This window comes from Xiphias gladius, chromosome 2, assembly GCF_016859285.1.
Source record: "Xiphias gladius isolate SHS-SW01 ecotype Sanya breed wild chromosome 2, ASM1685928v1, whole genome shotgun sequence".
Classification (NCBI taxonomy): Eukaryota; Metazoa; Chordata; class Actinopteri; order Istiophoriformes; family Xiphiidae; genus Xiphias; species Xiphias gladius.
The window spans coordinates 4,398,808-4,426,668 of NC_053401.1; the positions used below are offsets into that span (position 1 = coordinate 4,398,808).

The following is a 27,861-nucleotide window of genomic DNA, read 5'->3' on the forward strand; positions in this document are numbered from 1 at the left end:
ATTCCTTATGATGCCGCAGAGCTGTTTGATCTTTAACAACAGATCAGCCCTGGCCTCGCATCACGTAGTCTGTCTGATGGATAACGTGCTGTCTAATGGAAGAAATTTGGGAATAAAGAGGCACCGCTAGGAAAACAGGAACAATCGTAGAAAAAAAAACAAAACAAAGATTTATTTTTTGTCATCTGAAAAAAATAATGTAATGGAAAATTCATAACTAGAAACTAATGCACACAGAAGAGGCAGAAATTTGAAAATATACGTCATTCACTTACAAATACAGCTCTGTAGAGAAGATGCATGTCTCTCCCGAAGAGCAGAGAGAAACAGTGTTTGGGCCAATTTGGAAAATTATGGTAATGGTGGGGGGGGGGGACTATTTCAGTGTTACTTAGAAAGGCTAAGGTGCCTTAAGAATCTCCATGTTTGGCTTTTTTTTTTCTTTTTTTTTCCCGAAAGGACATAAACAGAATAGAGAGTTACACAGTAGAAGAAATAAGCTGCATTGAGAAGGCATCAGTCCCATTTCAACCCCTCATCATCATCACAGTGACACAGGGTTAGGGAGCAACGGAGCTACATTGTTCTGTTCCCTCGGTTCCGGTCTGTGACACTGCATTCATGTCACGCGGGAAAAAAATAAAAAACAGTCTCTGTGATTCTGATATCACCACTTATGGCAGTCTCAAGGGGTACATGCTGCTCGGGGACACACCCATGGGCCCGATTTTTCTAGGTTGCTTACATTTCAGCATTTTAGCACAGGAACAGCCAAACTTATTTCACGTAAAAAAAAAGAACCGAAACCGAACAATGTTCCCCCTCCAAGTCGTTACGTATCACGAGTCTCAAAATGCGACGGCGGGACTTTCTGTGCTCGTTTCAGACATCACCTCCCGTGAGTCACCCCCCAGCTGTGCGAGAGAGTCAAGTGTGTAAAAGGATTTATTATGAGCCACTAAAATGTACAGCAGCAATCGGTCACCGTCTCGTCTGCAGGTGAGAATCCTTTCAAGTCAGGAATTCGAAATGTCAGAGCAGTGCTACTGTTATTCCCGCCGGACACGTACGCAGCACAACAACAAAGGCTTCACACAGACATTAAATTGCAATGCTCGACCTCGTAAAAAGGCAATTCAATAAAATCAGGATCTTTGAGTCAAACGTGCCTGCATTCAGAGCGCCTTCTCCGACTGGAGAGGAATCACAGGGAGGCTCTGCTTCTCTTCTATCAAAAAGCTAGTTGTGCTTTCTGCACTGAAAGCAGGTCTCGGGTGGGCCTTCCTCACAGTTTACACGCTGCAGTCTTTGGAACTGAGTAAAGGGAGTCCACTAACGGACCGAGTTTCCTTTTTTTTCTCCTTCTCTCTCCAATCGCTTTGGGAAGCAACTTTTTTAAAATCAGATTTTATGGGAGGAAACCCAGAAGCTTCAAATGAACATGACAGGAGGCAGTTCATGAGCTTTTCCTCTGAGGGGAATGGTTTGACATTTTGGGAAATGAGCTCATAAGCTTTCTTTCTGAGAGCTAAGAGCTAAATTATTCAAGGGTAACAAAATCCGCCTACCAGCACCTCCAAAGCTCACTAATTAATATGTCTGTTTAATCTGTACAAAAGTCTTACATGTAAAGATGACACACTGTGGTTTTATGGTAGTTTCTGTGCCGGGAGGATTACTTCTTCTAACCAAGAAACAGTCCAGCGCAAAAATCCCCATATTTGTGTTTTTATACCTTTTGTTTTGATTCGGATTAAACAACTGAGATACAGAGAAGAATGATCTCTATTGCCCAAGAGAGAAAACCTCATTCAAAATCCCACTGACATTTGTAACAATGCTAATAACTCCCAAAATCCAGGGCCTCAACGTTATGTCATTTGGCTCACTTCACGTGTTAAGAAATTTATGTAATATCATTGTTTATTCAATATTCGTGTTTTTAGGGGCCTTTAACAAACACAATTTTCGATGAGCCACAAAAAAAAAAAAAAAAAAGGCATCATGACTTTGTCCCTCTATAACGTGTAAATTACTGAGCTTTACAGGTGCTGGTAGGTACATTTTGTGATCTTCTGTCAGAGCCGGGCGAGCAGTTTCCTTTTTTTTTTTTTCCACTCTTCACACTAAGCTGACCAAACCACCTCCTGGCTCTAGCTTCATATTTCGTGCGCCGACGTGAGATTGGTATCAACTTTTGCCTCAGCGAATTTCCCAAGATGTGGAACTATTCCTTTTTTAAGAGGCAGGGTATAAACATACACATGCAGGCGTACAGTACATGAATACACAGACTTACACACTCAGACAGGCTCAGTCACAACCACAGTTTAAAACAACGCGTATCCCAGGCTCTAAAATTGTCCTCTTGACAGACACTGACAAGAAAAACATCACATAAATATAGAACAGTGTAGTCCAGACACACAGTACAAATCAACCTTCAAGTGGATGTGTGTGTGGCTGGCTGGTGGCTGGCTGGTGCACAAAGAGGCGTACTGTTCGGGTTCAAAACTGATAGCCACTGAGCGTTTGTTTAGAGGTGCGAAGTGGTGCTATAACAGGTGCACTTCCCTTTAAGGACAGGAAATAATCACTGTATTCCCGAGCTGCGATAAAAGCCCACTTGTTTATATTTAGATTTTAGTGTCTGTGTCTGTTGGTGCCATCCCGAATCTCCTGATAACCAGATGAGCCAGTGATATGGCTCCCATCTGATAAATGACAGCTGATTTATCTTGCTTTCGTTCGATAGTTCTGAGTGTAGTGGTTCACTGTCATGGCAGCTTTGTGCCATGTTTGTACGTTCGCGCCTTCGGCATTTGTTGTAGAGTTTTGTCACACTTCTGTTCAGTTGTATATTGGCTTACATCTGTGTGTAGTTGGTCGGAATTAACGTGGATCTGTTTGGACCCCATTTAGACATGCAAAGCACAAAGCTATAAATCAAGTCACCACAGAGCCCAAAATTGCTGGGGAGCCAGGGCTGGTGTAAGGCTACATGTAAACACCTCCCCAATTTTTGTGTTGCCACGACGACGCACCTCCTGGACACCTGGACCTAGGGTTCGGACAAAGTTTTCTGGTCTCCTTTGTCCTCCCAGATCAGTGCGGGAGGAGCAACCGTTCCAAAGCGCATTGCAAATGTTCCCAGTTCTTCCACAGCAGCGCTAACACGGACACGCCCACGCAGGTGAGCGCCAGGTGGAGGCGGCTACGCAGCAGCGGCGCGGTGAACTTGGCCGCTGTGGAAACGCACACCAGGATCACGGTGACGATGGCCAGCATGATGTTGATGCATTTCCCCAGCAGCACCTTGGCGTCGGTGTTTTCCAGCTGAACGGTCTGTTGCTGCTGCTGCTGGAGCTCGAGCTTTGACACGCGAGTCTGACACGACTCCAGGACTTCCTACACACGGACACACACACACACACAGAAAATTGTCAGGGAAATACTGGAGAGCAATGAGTCATAGGGGAAGGGCAGTGAAACTTGATTAGATATGAATTGCCATCAACTGCTTTACAAATGAATGGAGATACTGGAGGAATCTCAAAATCGAAACCGAGAAACTGAAGTGGTCCTGATATATAAAGACCAAATTTGCGTGGTGCATTATCTCACAGCGTATCATAGGCTAAGGGTGTGTCCGTGTATGTATACAAAACATACATTACCTGTATGTCCCTGGCCCTCTCGTAGGCCTGGTAAGCCACCTTCTCCTCAATACTGGCAAGCTCCTGCTTCAGGTTACTGGTCTCGTGCTGGTGGAGCTCCGTCAGGTCATTTAACTGGTCCTCCAACCGCTCATACCTCAAGACAGAAAAACACACACACAAACACACACACACACACACACACACACACACACACACACACACACACACACACACACACACACACACACACACACACACACACACACACTCACACACAGTAGGTGGAGGCAGAGCGCCAAGGAGAGAGCGAGAAACAATGCATAATTTAGTGTATGTGTGGGTGAGTAACAGTACAGCGGTTTATCTACTATTGCAACTAAGCTGCTGAAAACATTTGACCTTGGTTGACTTAGCAACAGTCTGGGGATTTGTGTGTAAGCCCTGCTATCTATTTTTAGTTTACAAAAGCTTACAATGGTGGCACTCTAAAACTGTCAAAAGCTCTTTTAAGTTCAACAGCTGATGTACAAAAGACATTTGCCCAGCTACAAGTGCTACTGCAGGGGGAGCATTATTGGATTCATTTTTTTGTACAGTGAGGCAGCTGCAGAGAAATACAGTATACAACAAAAGCGAGCCCACCCCTTGTCAACAGCAATAAAATGTTAAGTAATTACAAATCCTGTCCATTTAAAACGATTTTATTTGTTTTTAGCCAAAGCCCAAGAAGAATGAAGCCGATGAATTCAAAAAACAGAAATGTTCAAGTCAACCATAATGAGAGGTCCATTTCTAAGAAGCAACTGCAACAAAATCAGTACACCTTCATTAGTGAGATGCCACTACATTTATTTTTTTAAAATTTTGCGTCCAGCTGTATTTTTGATGACGGATTCAATCCTCCTGGGCAAGGATGATGCCAGCCATGCACTTATCTGTGGAGAGATGTTCTTCTCCACAGATGATTCTTTTCAGCTGCTCTTTGTTGCTCCATCACCTGCTTTAAAATCCTTCAGAGGTTTTTCTATTGGACTCAAGTCAGGGGACATACTTGGCCAGGTCATAGTTTATACTTTTTTGTTCTTCACAAGTTTTGTGTGATTTTTGCAGCGTTTGGGATCGTTGTCGTGTTGGAAAATTCCTCTCCTGCCAAGCCTCTGGAGACTGAGACTCATCTTTTCATTCAGTGTTCAGTTATACGAACTTGCATTTATAGTGCCTTCTAAAAATATCATCTCCCCTACACCTTCTGCACTCATGCAGCCCCATGTCAGCGCACTCCCATCCCCATGTTTCACAGTTGGCGCTGTCCGGTCACCGTGGTGGTCCTGGCCAGGTCCACAACAAACATGCTGGACCACTTCTGATCCAAATAAATTTATTTCGGTTCCATCTGACCAAAGAATGTGCTGCCAACATTCATGAGGATTATCTTGGCTTGGTTTTGGAGTTCCCCCAACTATATATGAAAGTGCAATACAAAATTGTGAGGGTATAGTGTTACTGAGACACTGTTGGTAATGAGTTGAATGTTAGATGTAGACGTCTTAAAAATTTAAATCATTTAAAGTTAAAATGTATTTTAATTCTTATTTTATTGGTTTTAAAATTGCAATTTTAATGTCTTTTTTCAGGGGCACCCTAGTGGACAAAGGGGTTAAGGTGCTGTGATGCCCCCGGTTAGAGTCCAGCCCAGGACCTGTGATTCATGTCATTCACCATCTCTTTCTCTCTCTCCCCTTATTTCCTGTCATCTCTCTAATGAATGTCACACAATTTAATAATAATGTTTATTTAAGTATTATATTTTATCTTTAGAAGCAAATACTATGGACAAAAGACAGACTTTAAAGACACTGGAATAGTTAGTTTTAAGAAATACTGTGATGGTTCTGACTGATTACTGATGGGTTTAGTTGGAATCAATATCATCACGGATACTGAACACCTGATTAACACATATTGACGAAGGTGGGGTCCAAAACATTTACGTGTTAACCTGGACCGTTGGTTCAATTTAAGAAAAATGCCCTCGCCCTTCTACCTATTTACGAATTCTGCTTGGGAGTGTATTTAACAGACTGTGACTGGATATAATTGTTCTGTTTGGGCATAACAAGACACTGCTCCTGCCAGGGTGAGTAGTCTGATTCCCACATGAGTAAACCATCCCAAAAACATGCGCTCTGTTGCTGTACTCACCTGTATCTTTCCTCCTGCATCATCTGTGTGAAGTAGCTGTAGTCTCGTTTGAACTGTGTGTTCATAGTCTCCATGTCCTCAGCTAGCTGTCCCTGAGCCTCCCTGATCTCCCGCACCATGTCCAGCACCTCCCCCAGACGCCCGTTGGAGTCTGATCTCCCTGGGCCCCCAGACCCTGCCCCCGAACCCCCCGCCGGGTTCCCATTAGAGTCAGCGGATGCAGACGTCCCGGTGGAGCACTCATCGTCACTTTGGTACTTGGTCGTCTTGGCTACTGTGGTGGCGCTGCCGCTCAGACCCCTCGCTCCGCCCTCCACCTGCAGCCCTGACCCTGTCTCCATGGAGCTCTTGAGGTGAGCGATGTTGTCGGCGCTGCCAAACTTGTTTCTGATGAGGTTGGCGAACTCCCGCGACTTGTTGAAGAAGAAAGGCGGCGAGAGCGACACACCAGGACCGATCGTCTTCACTTTATCCAGCGCTGGGTGTCGTCCGGTGGCGCTGACGTCCCGCAGGCTGCCCTCCTTACTGTGGGTCCCTGACTCCTTGCTCCCATCCCGGTGGCTTTGCTTGCCGTTAGTCTCGCTGTCCTTGGTGCGACGGTGGTACTGCTCCAGCTTCCTCTGCAGCCGGGCGATGGTCTGCGCCGACTTCTGGTTCTTCTTTTCAAAGACCTGGCGGATACGCGATACCTGCTGCTTGTCGGCATTGTTCACTAGCTTCAGGTACTCAGCCACATTCTGGTCCCGAGCCGCCTGCTCCACTTTAATCTGCTCTGTCACCTAAAGGGATAACAAAAGGAAAAGAAAAAAAAAAATTAAAAATGTATAGTAATGCTGACAGTGAATTGATGATGATGTTAAATGTGCCCCAACATTAGCTTGTAAGTTACTGGTTTCTCTGCTGCACTTTGCCTTGCCTTAAGGAGCAGTGTTGGGGTCAATATAAACAAAAATCATACTGGTTACTTGTTTTAATACAGAATTGTGTTACATTCTGTTTATTGTTTTGTATGTATTACTCACTGGGAGCAGCAATTCATTATATTATTTGATTATGATCTTTTCATTGGAATTCTGTTACAGCACCAAACTACCTTTAAAAAATTGAGATAAACTACTACATTTACTGTGAGTAATCAAACTAAACTGTGCTGATGCCTAATGTTCCTCTGGTAGAAATAATTCCTCTCTGGGAAACTTTTCGGCAATTTCTAATGAAAGCTGAGACAATTAGGACTATGATGAAAATGAATCAGAAGATGTGGTGGAACATAACTTCTCATTATTTCAACTGATTATTTGAATTATTTTGACTGGTGAGCGTAGCATCATAACTGACATTTAATGGGAATTGACTCATTATTTGATAAATAAATACTGCGTTAACTGCTCTACAATGTACCACCATACTGAGCTAAGGAGACATGTAATCTTTTACTCCAGCGAGATGTTGTTTAGACAGCCCACATCTCACATGTGTACACACTGCTTTGCAAGTCAAACACATTAAATCTACAGGGACCACACAAGAGGTGAGTAATGTCTCCTCTAACCTTGAGGATCTTCTGCTGCAGGCTGTCGATACCCAGCGCTCCCTTGGTGAAATCCAGTCCCACTCCGTCATGTCCGACGGTGTCCACCACGTCCAAGTTGGACTCTGAGCCGCCGCGACGAATGGGCACTGGGATGCTGAGGATGTTGACATCGCAGCTGCTGCGCTCTGCCTGTGGACACACGGGAGAGAATAATGGATGTGTTACTTGAAAAACAAATACTCAGTAGTCAGGTTGTTATCTCAAGAAGAAGATATCACAGTGGCTTTAAAATTAGACGCCAGGCTGCGTCTGACATTGTCATTATCATTTCAGCCTTGGAGAGTATTTCTTTTCACAAATATGTATACTTATAAAAACTTTTGTCATGAGTGTTGTTTGAGAGGTGCAAAGTTGTATATTGCCTCATTCAGCAACTTCTGAGAGAAAATGAAAACTCTTCTGAGGTACAATACATGGTATACTGACTAAGCAAGCCCAAAAACTACATACTTTGCAGACAAAAGATGGACTTCACACAGACGCCAGACTATGCAGTCTGTAAAGGCTTTCAAGCTAAAATATGTAGCAGGAACCTGCTGAACAATCTTGGGTCATTGATATAAAACATCCGGTGTTCTGGGTCCCTTGTAGAAAAGCTACTTTCATCTGCCAAGTTCACTGTTTTCTTTATATCTCTCGCTTAACCGTCTCGTCTTAAGTACACCATCTACCTTGCTTGCCAAGAAAGAAAGAAAAAAGGACAGAGCTAAGACAGAAAAACAAGGGGGATCAAAAGAGTATTGAGCTTGTTGTCTTGAGAGGACTCTTGTGTTCAGACCGAAGGGAAGGAGGGGAAAAGGCAGCTGATGAGACAGTAAATCTGTCTTGAGACTTCACAATGGTCAGTTAGTGGAGCAGTAACGAGCCCATGGCTCCAAACAAACAGCCCCCAGTGCCTTTTGTACTCAAAATCCACTCTCTGCATTGACAAAAGCAGACGATTATGTAAGGCAACCTAAAATATTGGTATGTGGTAACTCTAGTTGCCACGGCAGCAAAGCGCACACAGACATTGTAAAACATACACACGAGCAAACTGCTGACATATCCTGCAGGCAGGTTTTTTTTTTTGCTTTATTCTTTGTCTTTTTCTTACACAAGCAGAATAAACGACACTCTAATTGTGCCCTGCGGGTTTTAGCTGTACAGACGGTGATATTTCCTGAAGGGTCAGCAAGCATCATCCCTAGCAGTGAATAACAATCCTACAATAGCAACTTTTCTTTTCTTTTTTTTTCTTAATTAGCATATTCATTCATGTGAATCCATTGTTCTGAAATAAGAAATCTTTCTCAGTACTCCAGATTACAGATGGCTAACACATTCAGAACGTCACACACACAACGTATCTATCGGTCCAACCAGACGGCAAGAAATGCAGCCAGGAAAAAAAGTGTAAAATCTTAAGATTGTTTATACTTTTCCATGATTTATCTTCATTTTTTATTTTGTTCATTTAGCTATTCAGTTAAGCTCTATTGTCTGTAAATTTTGTCTCCCTATACGTATGATGATCTAAACGTGGCTGAAGATGGAAAAATGTGAAGTTCCTTTGATGTTGAGTTATTCTTTTAATTTTGTGCATCCAAAATAAGGAAAAATAAAGATACTGTGCTAAAAAAAAAAAAAAATTATCAGAACCAGCCTTACAAACCTCAAGGTGATTAAAACACCAAATTTCCCAGAAACAATACCATCAACGATCACATGATCTCTGTGTCCTCTATGGTAGCTACTGTGCTGAAATTAAATGTCAGTAAAAACAAGTCTCTAAATCAAGCAATGCATTTACTACATGTTCATATTAATGTGACTTTTCATAGTACTAGCGTCAAAAGTGCTAGCGCCCTTCTGCTAGAACACTGGGTGGTAAAAGGTTAATCAGAAAAATAATCAAGAGATAATTTGATGATGAAAGTTGATAAAGTCATAATCAGTTGCAGACTGAGTTATTAGAAAGCTTCTAATGATTAGTGCACAATCACATGGCAATTAACAAGGTACAGTACATCATCTTCTTTGAGTTGGGATGTTTGTCCACTGGGAAATATAAAAGGGGATATTTACTTTTCTGGAACTAGAGCTGTCCAAGAATTAAATAAATGTATGAATGAAACATGGGCCATAAAACCAGTTGGAGGAACTACTACTAGCCAAATAACTTGATACACAAATGCTCTTAAATTTGGTTTTTCATGGCAAAAAGCCTACAAGTGAAACGGAAAGTCCTGGTAGCTTAGTCTGTCAGTTTACATAACATCTGCAGCTTCCTGAGATTAAATCTGGCCTGGAAGCTTTGAATCGTAGCAAAACAAGCTATCTATACTCACAAATGTGTCACATGCTCTGTTTTTCAGTTCTGTTTTTTTTTTTTCCCCTCTTTCAAGGAACACTGATCTTCTCACTTCCACAAAACAACCAAAAAGAAAATACATAAATACCGTACATTACTCTATATCTGAAAGGATTAATTGATTTATTAATTTGTGGATCAACAGAAAATGTATCAACGACAGCTTTGGTAATTGTTTAAGTCATTTATCATAAACAACTTAATACTTGCTGGTTCCAGTTTCTTAAATGTGAGAATATGCTGCTTTTCTCAGTGTTTTGAGGTTATAAAATAAACGTCTTTTATTTTTTGACCTCTGGTCCTTAAGATGTTTATTTGGTTGTGGGAACTTTTGTTTTTGACACTTTATAAATTACCAATAAATTAACCTTAAATCAAGAATCAAGAGTCTAAAGCCATGCTAGCATCTTAGTGAGGCTGTGCTTTGGCAAAGTGGTGCTTTGAGCTAAATGCTAACGTCAGAATGGTCACATGTTCATGGTGATAATGCTAACATGCTGATGTTTAGCAGGTATATATTGATTACCATGTACACTATCTTAGTTTGTTAGCATTTTATGTTTCGCACGAAACAGAAAGCACAGCTGAAGCTATGGGTAATGTCATTAGCTTTGCTGGTAAAATCTGACCTGATGATGGTGCTAGATAAAAAGTCTAATCATCACCAAAGTGATTACAATTCATCCTGAGGTGACAAGCACGCATGGGTAAAAATCATCAATAATCAATATAGATGAACTGATAATGAAAATTATCATCAGTTCAAGGCCTAAACTATTGTATAAATCAACAAAAAGCAAACAAAAGGAGGCAGACATAGTGTTGGTGTGTGATTTGCATTTGCTTTCTATATTGAAAATCCAGGGTTAGAGTTTGCAGAGGAAGCCTGTGGTGTGTACTGTATGTGAAAAAGGGAGAGAGAGTGGGCCAGCAAGTGCTACTCCACCTCCCACTAAGCCAGCTCATCTGAGCGTCTCATTGATGGAGCTGGGAGTAGAGACCTGGCCACGGGGAGATGACGGCCTGGCACAAACACACAGGAAATAGTCCAGGAAAACCTTTTGCTTTGTCGCTCAAAGCACCGAGTCAGAAGCTATTTATTCTTCTTTTCTGATCCATCAATTTATTTTCCACTAACATGAGCCAGAGGCAGAGACAGGTCAGAAACAATGAAACGGTTAACACTTCGTCCCTCATGGACAACGCAATCCTCCCCTTCAGCCAATCAGTGTAATTTTAAAAAAACGCCAACACACAGAGGTGAGACTCGATAATTTGTCAAAAAACAATCAGCAGCTGTCTGCCACAGACGAATGAGCAAATCGATCCATGCGGTCAAATCCATCAACTCAAAGCTGTTTAAAGAAAATGTTAAATCCCCTTTGAGTGCTAGCTAATATAAGCACTGTACATAAATGTTATTTGTCACACAGGAAGCTAGTGCGAGGGGCTGCTTATAACAACATCTCAGCTGAGCTACAACGTCCTGATAAGACTTCGTACTCCAACAGTACAGGCACGTGGATAATGTATGGTAATCTACAAGGCTGTGACTGCAACTATCAGTCCATTAATCGATTAGTTGATTGACAAAAAAAAATTAGTTGGCAACTATTGATATATGGATAATCGAACAATCGTTTTAGTCGCATTTTAAGCAAAAATATCCAAAATTTGCTGGTTCCAGCTCCTTAGATGTGAGAATTGGATGCTTTTTTTTTTTTCTCGTACATTATAGTAAACAGAATATCTTTGGACTTGGACTGTTGGTCAGAGAAAACAAGACATTTCGAGACATCGCTTTGGGCTGAGAGACATTATAAAAGGAACTATTTTCTGACATTTTGTATTCTATGCTCTTTTGCACAGAAATGATTGGTCAATTTAATTAATTATTCCGGAATTAATACAAATAATTTCATTTTGTTTACATCATTTATCAATCAAAAATAAATAAATTAATTGGATAAGACAAACAGAAGACACTTTTGGTGTCTCAATATTTTCTGACAATATACAGTCCAAATGGTCAATCAATTATTCGAATAAATACAAAGTAAATTTATAAAATAATATAAAATGAAAATAACAGATAATACTAAATTAGTCATTTATTCATCAACTCTAATCCAGCATGGGGCCACACACTGTCTGAACCAGCACAGCAGATTAACTCTGTGCTGAATTAAACTGGTGTGTATTTGAGTGTTGGGGAGCAGGGAATAATGGGATTGGGAAAATCCAGATCAAGAGATTTAGTGGAGGAGATATTACAAAACTGGGTGTTTTAAGCCAATCACATGGAGCAATCTCACCCTAATGGCATTATATACTGTAATGCCATCATGTACTTGTCTCACACATGAATGAACAGAGGTGGAGGGACCTTCATTGCCAAAAGAATATAAAGCTGCAAAGTAACCATTGCAACAACCCCCATGCATTATGCTACATTAGGAGAACCACAAAGTCAGACTGTGAAATTAACCAAACGTGATACAGGTCACACAACAGAATTTCGGAAAAAGAACATTGTTTCATTGACAATGAATTTTAAAAAGACCAAGAGCCTAAAGCCATGCCATCAGTTGACCCCCGGGGTGAAATTTGGTGATACAGCAGCACAAGGAGAACCTAGCCTCTTGCAGTGGGTATGATTACTACTTATTATTCTAATTTTTATTCATTTCGATACTTATTTCAGTGATGAAATAATAAGCTCTATGCAGTACTGTATTCTAGATAAGTGTGAGTACGTGCAATGATGAGGCAAAGGTGCAAGACTGACTCCTAACATAGTGCAGGTTGTCTTAATGCTGAGAAAGGTAACAAAGTGGAATGGTATAATATAATGTAATGTAATCTAATAATATAATACAATAGTAACTATATGATGATAAAAAAATACAGTGACAAATTATGCATGGTATGGTATGAAAAATAAAAAGTGACATAAAATATGTAGCACAGTAACTAAAGTCTCAGTAGTAGTTAAAGTGACTACAGTTATGTATATACATGTAGGATATTCTAAAGAATAAAAGGATAGTATAAAACTACTATAGGATAATAGAATACATAGGGATAAATAGGAATTATACTCTGCAGATGTATTTTGTCATAAATCACGAGATGGTATGAGATGAAATTTCTGGGGATTACTGAAGTCAGCAAGATTTATCATTTGGGAGCCTTGAATATTTGCACTCCGTTTTGTTCCATTACATCAAAGAGATGTTGAGATATTTCATTGGGTATGTAAACATCTTGACCTGCTGGTGACGCCGGAGTAAAAGTCAGAGAATCACCGAAGTCATTAACATTGTTCCTCTGAGGACCATTGATGTTCGTACCAAATGTAATGGCAATCCATCCAGTTGCCGTTGAGATATTTCAGTTTAGACCAAAGTTTAGGCCTCGATCATCAGCATTACTAGCTTGCTGGCTCAGCTAAAAAAATAAAAAAAGGATCATTAATTTATGTTTTCCTGTTTTGTTTTCTTTGGTAATTACCCATGCTTTATCGCTTTCTTATCTAACAGCACAGAATATACAGCAGCTCTTTGGACAAATATGGAGATGTACTCAGGTACAATTTAGATGCTCGAGTTTTGAAAGGCTTAATCCAGTGAACCCTTTTATATTCGCCAAGGCCACTCTGTTCCAGCAGACTTGAGAATTACACAGACGAGTATCCCTGGAAATTTATGACTGTACTTCCTGAGGGCTTCAGAGAAAGCTTGTACACCAAGCCTAATTCATCAAGATGCCACAGAATATGGTCCAAGTTACACAAACCACTGCACCTGCAGTTCAAATGTATTCAACCCGTGAGCCACAATTCAGCTCTGAAATGCTATTTAAAAGCAAAAAAAAAAAAAAAAAAGCTGGGGAGCATTATGCGCAGGCAGACGAGTAAGACTTTCTGCAACACATCAAACAAAGATGGGATTAAAATGACTGTTTTTGCTGTATGAATAAGAAATGAAACTGTCTCATACTTGACCTTTAACAGTGCTCTGCATCATGAAGTTTTTTTGTGCACTCTGTGGGCAATTAAACACTGGGTTATATAATTTTCCAATGATCTTCACAAGATCTTTGAAAAATGGAGCTCAAGCTCTACTAATTTACATTACCACTGTACTTCTGTCTCCGCGGCTGTGATTTGAGGGCTCATAACTTCTCTCATCTCCAAAGTAAACTTCTCTTATCTCCCGAGCTGACTTCAGTGAAACTGACTTTTAACAAGAATGCAGGGGAACTCCCTATATTCAAGTCTACAATTAAAGGAAAACCAGCTTTTCTTTGCACTGCATAATTTTTTAATGTCTAAAATTATACCAAAAGTAACATAATGGACATTTGATTTGCTATTGTCACACAGTTAAATTAAAGACAAAAATAACAGGAGTGGCTTTGTTTTGGTTACAGAACATACCGGGGGTTATAAACTGTATTCAAATCACGTACAGAGACAGAAACATTATAGTTCACCTTCCAAAAAAAAGAAAAAGAAAAAAAGGGACAGTTAAGGTTAAATGAGACATTTAGTTCATTTAAACTGGGCTGTAGAGCCTCCTGTCTTGGGGGGGTTAGCCTTGACTCTGGGACCACAGAGAGGACCCTGCTGTGGGGAAGAGGAGCAGACAGACAGGGACACCTCCCCACGGGGCTCCACCGAGAATCACACACAGAATAAATGGAAAGCCAAACAGTCACAGAACAGATGGGGGGGAAAAAACGGGGAGAAACTGGAGCACGAGCATGGAGAGTTTAGGCAATATTCAGCATTGTAACAGGAACTCAGCACTGAAATCCACCCTTTAAAAAACAAAACAAAAACAAACAAACTTGTGATGAAAATGAAACCTTTTTTTCCCTTTTGTGTGCATTACAGACTGTAAAGCCCTTTAAGGCAAAGTTGTGATTTAGGGGTATATTAAAAAAAAAAAAAAACTGACAAAATTACATGATAATTCAATATCATACTTTATCGCCTCTATGGAACAGAAAATTCTATTGTCAAACAATTCCAAATAGATTGTATAAAACAAACAAACAAACAAACAAAAAAAAACAAAATAAGATACTAAAACTTTTTATTCCACAGGTAATGCACAATCGTGGATCATAGTTTGCTGCATTAAAGTTATGGATTTTGCATATATTTGCCATATTAGGATATACAGTGCTTTCGGAAAAATATCTTTAATATCTTGACTAGGGCTGCAACTGACAATTATTTTCATTAGCAACTATCTGCATCTGCCAATTACTTTAAGTAATTTATTATTCATTTCATCTATAAAAGGCAATAAAGTTGTGAAAAATACCCATCACGAGTTCCTACAGCCCAAGCTGACATAACTGTCTGTTTTGACCAAAAGTCCACAACCCAAAGACATTCAATTTTACAAAGACAGAGATTAAAGCAGCAGGAATCTGATTTTTTTGCTTTAAAAAAAAAAAAAAAAAAAAAACTAATACTGAATGTTGCCAGTTAACTATTTGTCAATTGATTAACTCAATGATATAATTGTTTCAGATGTAATCTTGACCACATTACATGTCTGTTATAATATTACACACACACACACACACACACACACACACACACACACACACACACCTATATACGCATATATACACACATATGTATTAAATCAACCATTTTTCCTGATTTTTGCTGTTTGACGTACCTTTTTCACGTATCTCTTTATTAATCTTATTGTTTATTTTTTTTTTTCTTTGTGTAAAGCACTGACTAATCACTGATTTCATGATTTTCAAGTACCATATCCATAAACTTGGGGTGGTATGGGTGACAGTCAGAGCAAAACAGAGATCCACACACGGTCCACAAAAAGCATATGATCCGAACTCCTCCATATATGGTTATGTCTTTGCTTTGTGTTGACTTCACCTCTGTTCTTCCTTCAGTAATGCACACACACACACGTACTTACACACCTGAGGCCAAACCCAAGGTGGGGCTGAGGGGAAGTAAACAGCATGTTCCCGATTACGTCACCGCACTGAAAGAAAACCAATTTCAAGTCCTAACAGGCTACTCTTTGCACACACGCACACAAATACTGAACTCATGGCAGGCAGAACAGGACATGTCCACATTATCCAGAGCCAAGTATGAGACATACAACGTCACTGTCCAAAAGGTGATGGGACCATGCTGCAATCTGAGCCAAGTTGCCACATTTGACGGATCGTTCCAAGATCAATCTTCCTCACTTTGCTTTCGACTGACTAGACTTGTTTACATTGTGCTCATCTGCCTTGTTATTTACTGGAACTGTAATTCCAGTCGCCACACGGCCTCTTGCAAGTCACTGCCGCTTTTACTACTTGCTATGCTTAGCCCTGCTTGTAAAACCACTTAATTTGATTCAACAGCACTTCCGTCACGTCAAATTGTCATATTTTCCCATCTCAACTACTTCTGTACTGAAAATCTATTTACTTGACCGGTGTGTTAATCGCAGATAAAGCAAAATTCATTGACATGGTGATTAAGACTATAGGGAATCAATGGAAAGTATCTGAAAAGCATCTAGCAACACTGCCACTACCTACATGGGGTAGTACAAATGATTGTCAGGTGCATGCGTCAGGATGTAAAGCATGTGTGTTGGCCTAGGCCGGATATTTAATTGACACATCCTGGAAATGCTATGAAATTAAAATAAGATCTTATTTTGTGTTAGGATTGAAATAAACATGAGAGAAACAGTGAACTGAAAGAAATAGTGGCGACTGAAACTGGAGTGAAATATATATGTGAATTATCTTGTTGATAGCATTTTAAAACTAGTTTATATCTTATTTTATGCACCATTTAAATTTAACGACTATTTAACTGATCCGTAGTTAATTTAACTTTTAACTTTTACAGCTTTCTTTGTCATCCTCCATAGTAATCTACAGTGCCACGACATACATCTTACTGTAGAGGTGTGTCACTTTTGTGTAAACAAAATGCAAACTTGATAATGGAGGGTGTGACTTCTGAACGCCCCACAGCACTATATGTTAGCTGACATAGGATTTCAAAAACAGAAAAGTTAACAGAAATATTTCGGCGAGAGCATCAAATGTCACATAACTTTATCTAATTTTTATTTTATTCAGTGCTTTTCAACATTTTTGACTTTGTGCAATATGTGATAAGACATGAAAAGCAGACTAGTTTCTAGCATAGCTCTGCAGTTTATAAGACTGACATATCCATAGAGCATGACAGTGACACAGTGCTGCAGTGACCCCCCTCCCAGCCTCATTAACAGATGGAGGGATGAGGGAGGAAGGCATGTCTGACTGAGTCAGAGACTGACTGACTTGTCCTGCTCCCATCCTCTCCTCGTTTATTCCACTTTACAGTCGCTGCAAATTCTCACTGTGATCAGATGAGACGGTCCCAGGGGAAAGATAGCTGGGGACTACTGGTGTAGACTTATGTATACAATAAAGTAAAGTTTTTCTAAAACGAATCTAGTCCGAGCTAAAAGCAAAAATGTTTTTGATTCCAGGTGCATGCAGAGAAAACGGAGGCTTCTTCAAGAGTTACATGCTTATGATAAAGATCTACAGAACTATAGTCACTAAAACAAGAATAGACTAGACTAATAAATTAGAATATGCTAGCGGCCCTGTAAGGTGGGTGCTTTGAGCTAAATGCTAACGTCAGCATGCATCAATCCACATTTACAATTTACGCATGCAAATACTGTACAAATGTCAAATTTCATGGCAATCCTTGCTTTAGTCGTCAAGGTAATTCCGCCTGGACACGAGCGGTGGACTGACACCGACAACAACTGCCATCCCAAGAGCCGCACAGCTAGCACGGTTAAAGTCCGTAGTTGTGCTTCTAAAAATTCAATCCACATTTTGCACAAACTCCACTGCTCCCTGATGCAAAGAGGATGGCAACTCCTCAACTGCTTCAACTCTCCAGCGGTCGTCTGTTGCAGAGTAAGAAGGGTAAGCGTTGACGACAGCTTTTTTTATAAACACAAACTTTGCATTTTAAAGCATAAAATTAAAACTATCTAAGCAGAATAGCATGCACCAGTTGTTCTGAAATCAGAGCAATGGTGCATAATGTTAAACGCGGTGTGCAGTTGCCAGTCTTTTTTTTTAATCTGTTTGTTGTAATTAAACTAATCGTCTCTAAATGCATGATGCTAATGATATTTAATGATAACGTTCTATCTTTAGGCACTTTAAAGTTTATTTCTTTTTATATTTTTAAGTTTATATTTTCCACAATTTCAGACATGATTTAGACTCAGCAGTCTTGCTGGGCTACAAGCCTGAATTAAGTTTTTTTTGTGCAACTACTTCCAGGGAAGAGTACACTGTGATTTAGTCTGCTACATTGCTCTGTTAACAACACCAAATACAAACTACGTAATACAGTGAATCAATAAATCACACCACAGTGAGAGAAGAGAGTTGTGGATGGATATTGAGTTAAAAAAGATCAATGAACTGTTGGCAATCCATTAACTATCTGGAGAGCTCAGAGTCAGATAATGATTTGGTAATACAGAACCTACATATACAGGAACAACAACAACAACACACACAAAGCTGTAAAACTGAGCAGAGGATGTACTACAGCATCCAGGGGAAAGGTTTATCAGTGTGTGAGAATACTGCTACACAATCTGAACCATGTGTATTTTTTTTGTATATGACCTGTTTTACACACCCACATGCAGTTTGGGACTCAATGAAAAAAAAAAAAAAAAATTTGTAATCCCTCCTCTTCTCTCTCCTGTCCTCTCGCAATCTGAGATTTTAATCTCCGCTTTCCAGAGCAAAGATTACCCAGAAGACGTTGCTCTCAATCAAATGCTCCAGAGGAAATAAAAGCGGGATGAGGATCCAGATGTGTGAGTTTGACACAAAGAGAGAAAAACGGTAAGAGAGATTTAAAGGGGTGGAAGAGGAAGTGATGGAGACAGAAAGTGGCAGAGAAGAACGGAGCATAGGTGAGAAAGAGAGAAAATCCTGCCTGCTGCATTAAGTCCAGGTCAATGTTTGAACTCCACAGGTGGATCATCAGAATCGGTTTAGAGTTTTAAAAACAGAGCATTCAAACAAGTTAAGGTCAGAGTTGATATTGTGGCCTTTAAGGGAATATTTTAGTTTTATCTCAATGTACGGGTCAAAGAGGTAGCATGTCAACGACATCCACAATGCTCTCTGAATCAGTAATGTCAGCAGCAGCAGCAGCAGCAGCAGCAGCCTCATTTACTCACCGACCATACTGACATATAATCGAATGAATGAATCAATAGCTTTATGACCCATTCCTCATCGATTATTCAGAAACATTAAAATCAACATCAAACCAGGAGTTGCAACACCCACCAGCACAATACACTGACCTCATAAAAATCTGAACAGTCTAGAGTTTTCCAACAATTTCAAGTTGTTCAATTTAAAAAAAAAAAAAAAAAAAAAAAAAAAACCCAACAACTTTATTTCCAGTATATACAGCATGTATTAGGGCTCTCACTTAAATAATTACTAAAATAAAATAAAATAAAATAAAATAAATAATTATTCTAACTAATGACCTGTTCGTATTCAAAATTTCCAGTTTGTAAGTGCATACCAGTTCAAATTCGTAAAATCCCAGCTCTTTGAAAAAGTGACAGCCCTAATATGTATATTTCTTTTTAGGGCTCACATATTCCCATAAAAAAAAATTTAAATTACCAATTATTAAAAAAACATATTCAATTGATCAATTTCAATAAGCTCAATTTGGTCTGAAATTTAAATCAAGTCAAAGAATTCATCTTAAATAGGCTTGGTCAAATTCAGATCCTCAACTTCAACATACCAAATTCAGACCATAGTTTTTTAATAATGGTGATATTCCTGGACCCTCCAAAAACATATACACTGGAAATAATGTTTTTGAAATTTCACAGCTTCAAACTGACTAATAAAAATGGGGGATGTGAGGCCACATGAAGTCAGATAGATGGTTTTCAAAATAAAATATTCCAGTCCTATAAATTTCGTGGTATTTAAAATTTCAACATTAAAGGATTTAGTATTGATTAAATGTCACAACTGGAAATTTCGTTGCTTGTGAAGATTAAAATTATTATGGCCACAATTGCTTCCAACACATGCTTCCATATAAAAACAAACATAACCCAAACATCCATGTTCATTTACCAACTCTTGTCAGTTTAACAAACTGTATGTCTGATTCAGTTAATAAACAACATAAAGTCTATAATCCACATTAAAGTTTGAAGCTTTTTGATCCTCCTATTCTAAGCCTCAAGAACATATTCAGAACACACAAAAACACTGATAAAAAGGAATTCAATTAAAGCTCATTTCTTATCAAATTTGAATCTGGAACTTGAATTTATAAATCGGCAGATGAAAAGAAGTCCCGTGGATGAGTTGAAAAACATCTACACAACAACAGAGAATTGTCCTGTCGGCTATAACTTGCTATGTCTAGATGTCCCATGATGTGTATGAATTTCTTTCTGCCTGGAGGCAGGTGTTACTGCAGACACCAGACATAAGGTGAGGAGGTGAACTTAAAGTCACAGGCAGACAAAGTGCCCCTTCTCTGTTTCTTCGCCTTCCCAACCATAGCAAAACGAGAATGTGATCTAGCTTTAGTCTGTAGTTTTTGTCGAAGCTGTTTTAGAGAGGCGCTGATTCAACTGTCATTTCCATGGCTGCAGTTTGTGGCACTGTTGATTTGCTTTGTGTTATACTGAGAGGCGTTTCCAATATTAACCCACCCCACTTATGTTAAATAGCGTAAATATCAGAAACACCTCTCAGGATAACACAGCACAGCAAACCAAAAGCTACGGACCCCAAAATGCTCATTAAGTTGAACAAGCTGTGCAAGTTGAATCAACTTATCACAGGGCTGTTGTGTAAAGTATCAGTCTGGAAATGAGCGACAGCGAAGAACTATGCTATGACAGAGAAGTCTAGACAGCCCATCTTCAACCCCCACATGAACAAAATACTGAACTTCAAAAATCAATATTTTATACAAAGGCAAGAATTGAGAGGCCTTGTGAATCTACAGAGAAGAGAGGCAGACATTTCTGTAAATGTGAAGTGCTCTTACTGCTCTGCTCATCTTAGTCAGTAACGCACACTGTTGTTTTGGCCGACTATTTTTTCCATGCCAATCCGCAGTTCAGCCTCAACACTGCATATTAAGAAAAGCTCCAAGTCTGCTTTAACAGCTAGAACAATACAAAAAAAGAGAGAAATAAAAATATACCGTCAACTCGGGATGGTAGTTACAACCATCGACTCAGATAAGCAAGTTGGAAGCCATCGATGAGGTGAGCCTCAGCAAAGAATAAATGAAAACTAAACTTTTTTTGTAAATTGAGTAATTCCTGTGGATGTTAACAATAGCGATAGCAGTTAGTTAAAAGATATAAGTAATGTAACCTATTTTACAGCTAAAGAAATAGCGAACCTAGCTAACTTACATAGATATTCATGTACTGAATTAAGTAAGGCATCGAAGCTAGTTAGTTGACGTTATGTAAAGATACTTCGACTGAATTAACGTAAAGTAAATTGAATATCTTTGCTCTTTGGACTATTTATCAGCCGAAACAAGCCATCTGAATACTTTTTTATAAACTTGGGCTTTAGACAAATGACAAATGAGACAATGACTCAACAAATGAATTGATAATGATAATCATTGGTTGTCGCAATTTCTCAGAGCCCATGGTGATGTTTTCAAATGTCCTGGTTTTGTCCAACCGACAGTCCAAAACCCCAAAATATTCAATTTAAGAGATACAAAACAGAAAAACAGCACATTCTCAAATTTTGAGGACTAAAGGTTCAACTGAAGTTTAACAATTTCAATTGAAAAACATGACAATTGTTGATTTTTTATTTTTTTTTATTTTTTTTTAAATTGACCGATTGTTTCATCATCAGTTTTGAATTAATGGATATATTCATGTATGACTACACTGTCTTTATAGCAATTTGTAGAGCTACAGTGATTAGTCAAATAATCTATTGGTCGTTTAAAAAGTAATCAGCAACTATCGTGACAATCAAATATTACTTTTAGTAATTTTTTAAGCAAAAATGCCAAATATCTGATGGTTCCAGCCTCTCAGATGTGAGGATTTGAAGCACTTCTATGTTGTTCAAGATACTTAAGTGAATATTTTTGCGTTCTGGACTGCTGATCAGACAAAACAAGACATTTGAAAAATGTTCACATGTTGGAAATTACAATCAGACATAACTAAGAATTTTCTGAAATTTTAAGGACAAAATGTAATTGACTAATCGAGAAAATAAATCGGCAGATTATTTGATAGTGAAAACAATGGTTAGTTGCAGGTTGTAGTGATTTTGCAGAAGTCGTACTGCTGAGTCTGAGTGGTTTGAAAATAAAATGCTAGCGGGGTTGTACCAAATTTAAGCAGCTAGCCAAATACGTCTCGTCATAGAGTGCAATAATTGCCAATGAATCAGCTTTATATGTTATGACTAGGGGGAAAAAAAAAGATGTGTGTGTGTTAGCCTAACACAGGATCTCTTTGATGGGCAGAGTATTTGTGTGTTGGTTAATCCGCACCCTGTTACTCACACACCGGCATGATTCCTGGTGTGTGTCTATTCACTGTCAGCTTAGCCCACTCAATCCCTAATCCACAGGCACAGAGAGAAAGACACAGCGACAGAGAGAGGCGGTGAGATAAACTTGTGTACCTACATGTGGAATGTCCCAATAATTTACATTTCACAGATCGCCTCCCTTCGCACAACGCTGCCTCCTCCTCTCACGCTCCCATGTTTCGCTCATTTTAATAAATTTAAGACTCGTTTATTCCAGGATACGACAAAGAGGGAGAGACAGGGAAACAGATTCCACCGGTTGCCATGACAACAGACGCGACTGGGTAGAGCCGGGCTCGCACTTCGCCATAATGGCCAATGAAGCGAGTCGAAGGCGAAGAACATCAGTCAGCTCCCATTCAACAACATTCACTCCTCCCAGTTTGTTCTCTCTCAATGGCCGAACAATGGCCACAACTCAGCTCATCATTGTGATTTGTGGTGCTGATGGGGGACTCTGTCAGTTGTATATAAATATGTATGTGTGTGTGTGTGTGTGTGTGTGTGTGTGTGCATGTGTGTGTGCGTGCGTGCGTGTGCGTGCATGCGTGCATGTGTGCACTGGCCGAAAAACTAGGCCTAGTGCAGAGACTGGTTTCCTGTATCCTACGGATGTAGAACGAAAAAACAAGCTCTGGCATGACCTGCTGCATGTAATCAAATGTTGTATTACTTCGGGGAAAATCCATAAACCCCCAATGCTGGGAACACATTATACAACTTTTAAGCTCTATGTTCTGATTTTCTGTTGTCTGTCGTCCATGTAAGGAACTAGAACTGCAATGATTTGTCAGTTAATCAATTGGCTGATGGACAGAAATTACTATATTTATGATCAACTAATCCTTAAAGTAATTTTTTTAAGCAAAAATCCCCAAAAATCCCCTGGTTCCAACTTTACAATAATATATAACATAAAAAAGAATAAAATATTCACATTTGAGAAGCTGGAACCAGCAACTGTTTGTTTTTTTTGCTTAAAAAATGAATAAAATTACTATTTAAAATTAAATTTGTTGTCAATATAATTGACTAATTGTGTCAGCTTTACTCCAAAACACAAAATTTATTTAAATAGAAAACATTTCTGATCTTCATCAGGTCAAAACATTTGTGGTTTGGAGTCGGTGTGCTGGTGTTACTCTTTTCTTTTAACTATTAACCTCCTTTGTTCTTATGTTGTTGTTGTTGTTTTTCTTTTCGTTTGCTTTAAAAAAAAAGGATCTTCTGACATTTGATAGGACAAACCATTACTCAATTAATCCGCAAAGAACTCAGCAGAAGAATCAATAATGGATATAATCATTAGATGCAGCCCTAAACTGCAAGACAGTTATGGTAAATTAATTCAGAAAAAAATAAGTAACTGGACTGCAAGGAATAGCTAGAAGACACTCCTGTAACTGAAAGTACAGAGAATACTTAAACATGCTGAACAACTGCACAAGAAGAAGAATATTTCACATACTGTCAGATAAACAAAACAATTTAAGACTTCCCTTCATATTCCTACACAATCAGATTTGCTTTTTGATCCTTTGCTTCTTTGGTCTTTACATGATGCATTTCTCAGCAAAAAACAACATTCCGGTTATCTCTGTGCCAAGAAAGTTGAATTACAAAATCTCCTCTTTACCGGGATGAATCTATAGAAAATAAAAATAAAAATCTTAGAAAAAACACGCTGTTGCCCAGAGGGAATACTGTGAGGAACTCCGAGAAGGAAACACACCCCCATCCCTTTCCCTTAGATCAAAAATATACACAACAAAAGTCCAGCTAGCAGGGGATGAAACCTTCCTCTTGGAAAGTGATCTAATGATAGCAAGAGAAAAAGTTGCTCCATGCAAAAAAATTATACACCATCACCCGCACAAACACACACTGTTTAGGGCTTATGTAAACACGCACGAGAGCGAACTGACCTTCAAGAACCATCCATATTGATATCTCGATACACCAAGTCAACGACAGTCCTTCTACCAGGCCCCTTCTAGCAAATCAATTTCCCCATTGTTATTAGTCGCCCTCTCCTTTCATCACAGAAGAGGTGGGCTCTGCACATCTGGCCGGTTAGGAATCATGCCAAGTCTCTACGGCTATTGATGTGGGTCCTTCAGGAGACCACAACCCTCTGAACTGAAGAGGCGCTGATGAAATGCCAAATGTTTAAGTGTGCATTATGTATGATGGGACAAAGACGAGGTTAGGAGACAAGTTTTTCTCCCTGCTGCATTACATTTAGGCCCGCAACCATGAAAAAGACCCAGTAAAGGGAAAAGTAAAGTTTAACATCAGTATTGAGAAAGGCCTACTCATTAAAAAACACATTTAAGGTGGTATTCGTTGCCTTTATGGACTCGATAGATTAGTTTCCACTGATTAGAATACAAATCAATAGACTGGCAGTCTTCAAAAACATTATCTATAGTCTTGCTTGGCTGAACTGTAGACTATACCTTTTAGAATTGAAATGATCAGTTGATTAATCGATTAGTCGATCGACAGAAAATCAGCAACAAGCAAGCAGAATTTGATCAATGACTAACTGTATTAAGTAATTTTTCCCATCAAAACTACCAAACATTCCCTAGGCATTTTTCAAAGTTTTCTGACTTTTATAGACACAATGATTGCCAATTGTTCTTTATTAAATCGACTGTTGGGGCTATTAGATGTAAACTTGAAAAATGTTAATCACTGTTGCCTAAATCCCAAGGTGATCATTTCGAATCGCTTGTTTCGTTCAACCAACGGTCAAAAGATACTCACTTTATTATCATGTAAGACAAAGAAAAACAGCTAATCCACATATTTGAGAAGCTGGACCCAGATAAGGTCAAAAAAATAAATAAATAAAAATAAAAAAGACTCTAAGGATTAATTGATTAGTAAAATAGCTGCCAAGTACTTTTTTTGTGGTTCGACCAATCGATTAAGCGACTAACTGTTTAAGCTCTCAGATTTAAGTTACTCAAATGGGCTGCGATCATCAAGATCAAAGTTCTCCAACCCAATTTGAGACCAGCTAATAACAACTGGTTACCAAGCCACAATAAAATAGAGTGAGTGAAAGAAAAAAAAGTCTGCTGTGGAAACTGTTTTCAAGGGCTTCAGTGTTTAGACACCAAATCCTTCTCCCTCCGCCCCCTCCATGACAGACACTACTCTTTCCAGCGACTGACTGGAAAATATGCTTGAGGAGAGTGAATGACTAACGGTGTGTCCTTCCACAACAACAACTACCGCTGAGGTGCCCTTGGGCAAGGCACTTCACCCTGCGCCAGCGGAGCTGCTCAGCAGTAAACTGTGTGCGCGCTGGGCTGCTCCCAGGTGTGAATGCCAAGCATCGCTGGAAAGGTGCTCGAGTCGACACTTCCATAAGTCTCCCCCGAGTGCCGTCAAATAAAGGTTAACCAATGAGGACGGGATGGTCCGCCCCCAGTCACCGAGCAGCTCATAAAGAACTCATGTGTTGAAAAATGCATCCGTGTGTTGTCTTGTGCACCTGGGTGTACCCATGTCGAACAGACACCAGGACAACGTACCACAGAGAGATGGTTCACAGTTGTGTACGTGGGTGTCAGCTGGCAAAAAATACCGTTCCCGGCTCTCAAAGGATAGTGGATTTCTGAGTGGCTCTTTTGACGATTATATTCAAATAAAGTCAAACCGAGGGAAAAAAAAAACTGCGATCTTAAAGCCATTTTAATTGACCTTTCATTTGGTGTTCGCTCAAGACCTATGAATTGCATGGCAACGCAAAAGCCCCGTGCACCTTGTATCCATTTAGACTCTTATGAAAGCTGCCATACAACTCTTGGACTAGAAGTCCGATTGTTCTTCACAGGGGTTCGCAGATCAGAAGCTCCTCCGTATGTGAGCCCCACGTAAGTAGGTCAAACAAGAATCTGTTTTTTTTCCCGCCGTAACGCGTCCTGTCGTCCAATCTTTAGGAGGAATAACATTGTGACACAAGCACTTCAGCACTGCATGTGTGGCACATACTGTATGGTCATTCGCCCTCTTACAACAAGGAGCTCTGTGGTACACATGGAGCGTTTATTTCCGTATCCCCTCCATATGATTGGATATGATAACAGAAAGAAAATATGTGAATCTCCGTCCGAAATAAATGCAAAGCCTGCAGGCAGACTAGATAAACCTGCTCCACCACTGGCTTTGCCTGTGGGTGCATACACTGTTTGCAAACAGTTTACTTGATATCTAGGTGATAAAAATCCTGCAAGATATAAAAATAAATCAAAATTAAAAAAAAGTCGACTGAGCACAGTGTCAAAATGAATTAAAGTATTATGAAAACTTTCCTGTCTGCTCGACAGACGATCTGGAAGAGGCTCAGTTCATCTCCACCAAACTCCATTAGGAAATCTGTCAATTTCATGTTAACCCACATATGGCTGCCCGATACATATATACAGCGGTATAACGTGATGTAAACGGTTTCAGGAGGGGCTAACACGTCTCCATACGGCTTACCGCGGTTTATTTTTAGACACCACGATTGCGGGAATGAGAAGGTGCCAAGAGACCAATATTGAGAATGGAAAATTAAAAAAGAAAAATGTAGTGATTGGAGAATGGGATCTGTGCCGAAATGCAGAAAGGCTCCTAAAGATGCATCGGGGGTATGTTAATATGTTGCTCTGTAGCTGATATGTACATTTTCCGACAAGCAAAGAATAATTGAGGGGTTTTTTCTAAAAAAAAAATAAAATAAAGTGTGACATGTTGGTCTTTTCACAAGGAAAAAAATAAAACGTGTCTAGAGTAGTTGGCGAAAAGCGGTCTGACAGCTGCTTGCGGGTCGCGCAAAACCCTGCTCGGAAAATCGGAGGGTTTCCAACTACACAAACACTCGACGGTTTGCTAGTTTCCAACACATCAAAAATGACTTGTAAACTCTTGGTATGTTCGCTAAAAACTGGCCATTTCCCCGCCTGATTAACACCAGATTTGGCTTCTCTCGGCGCGGCTTCTGGAAATTACACAACGTAAACGTAAGGTATGGACTGCCTGGGTGTGGAGAAGTCGTTGGTTTTAACACGCAAATTGCAGTGTCTATCACTTTTGGGCAACGATGTAGAGGTTGGCGAGCTAACGTTAGCTAACTTCGCAGTAGTGAAAGGGGCATATTTACCATGTTACCGCCGCCGGTGTATCCCTACTTCTGATAAACTTTTCTCCACAGTGCAACGAGCTCCGGACATAATCTCGGGACTCCAACTGGGTCCCCGTTTCGTTGTCCTCAGGTGTAAAGCTGACCGTTGTCCGTCAACGTCGGCGCAACGCATGCCATTACGGCTCCCACTTGCTGCCGCTTCTGCTGGAGGAGGAGGAGG

At 39.7% G+C, this 27,861-nt stretch overlaps 1 protein-coding gene across 1 annotated transcript; it reads right to left on the minus strand.

The window, feature by feature from the left end:
• Positions 1–453: 453 nt before the first annotated feature.
• tmcc3 (transmembrane and coiled-coil domain family 3) lies at positions 454–27,861 on the minus strand. Its single transcript, XM_040150526.1, has 5 exons — positions 27,660–27,861; positions 7,414–7,584; positions 5,862–6,640; positions 3,678–3,813; positions 454–3,408 (listed from the first exon to the last, which is right to left on the minus strand). The coding sequence occupies exons 1-5, from the start codon at positions 27,660–27,662 to the stop codon at positions 3,106–3,108; spliced, it is 1,392 nt and encodes a 463-aa protein (XP_040006460.1). The 5' UTR covers positions 27,663–27,861; the 3' UTR covers positions 454–3,105.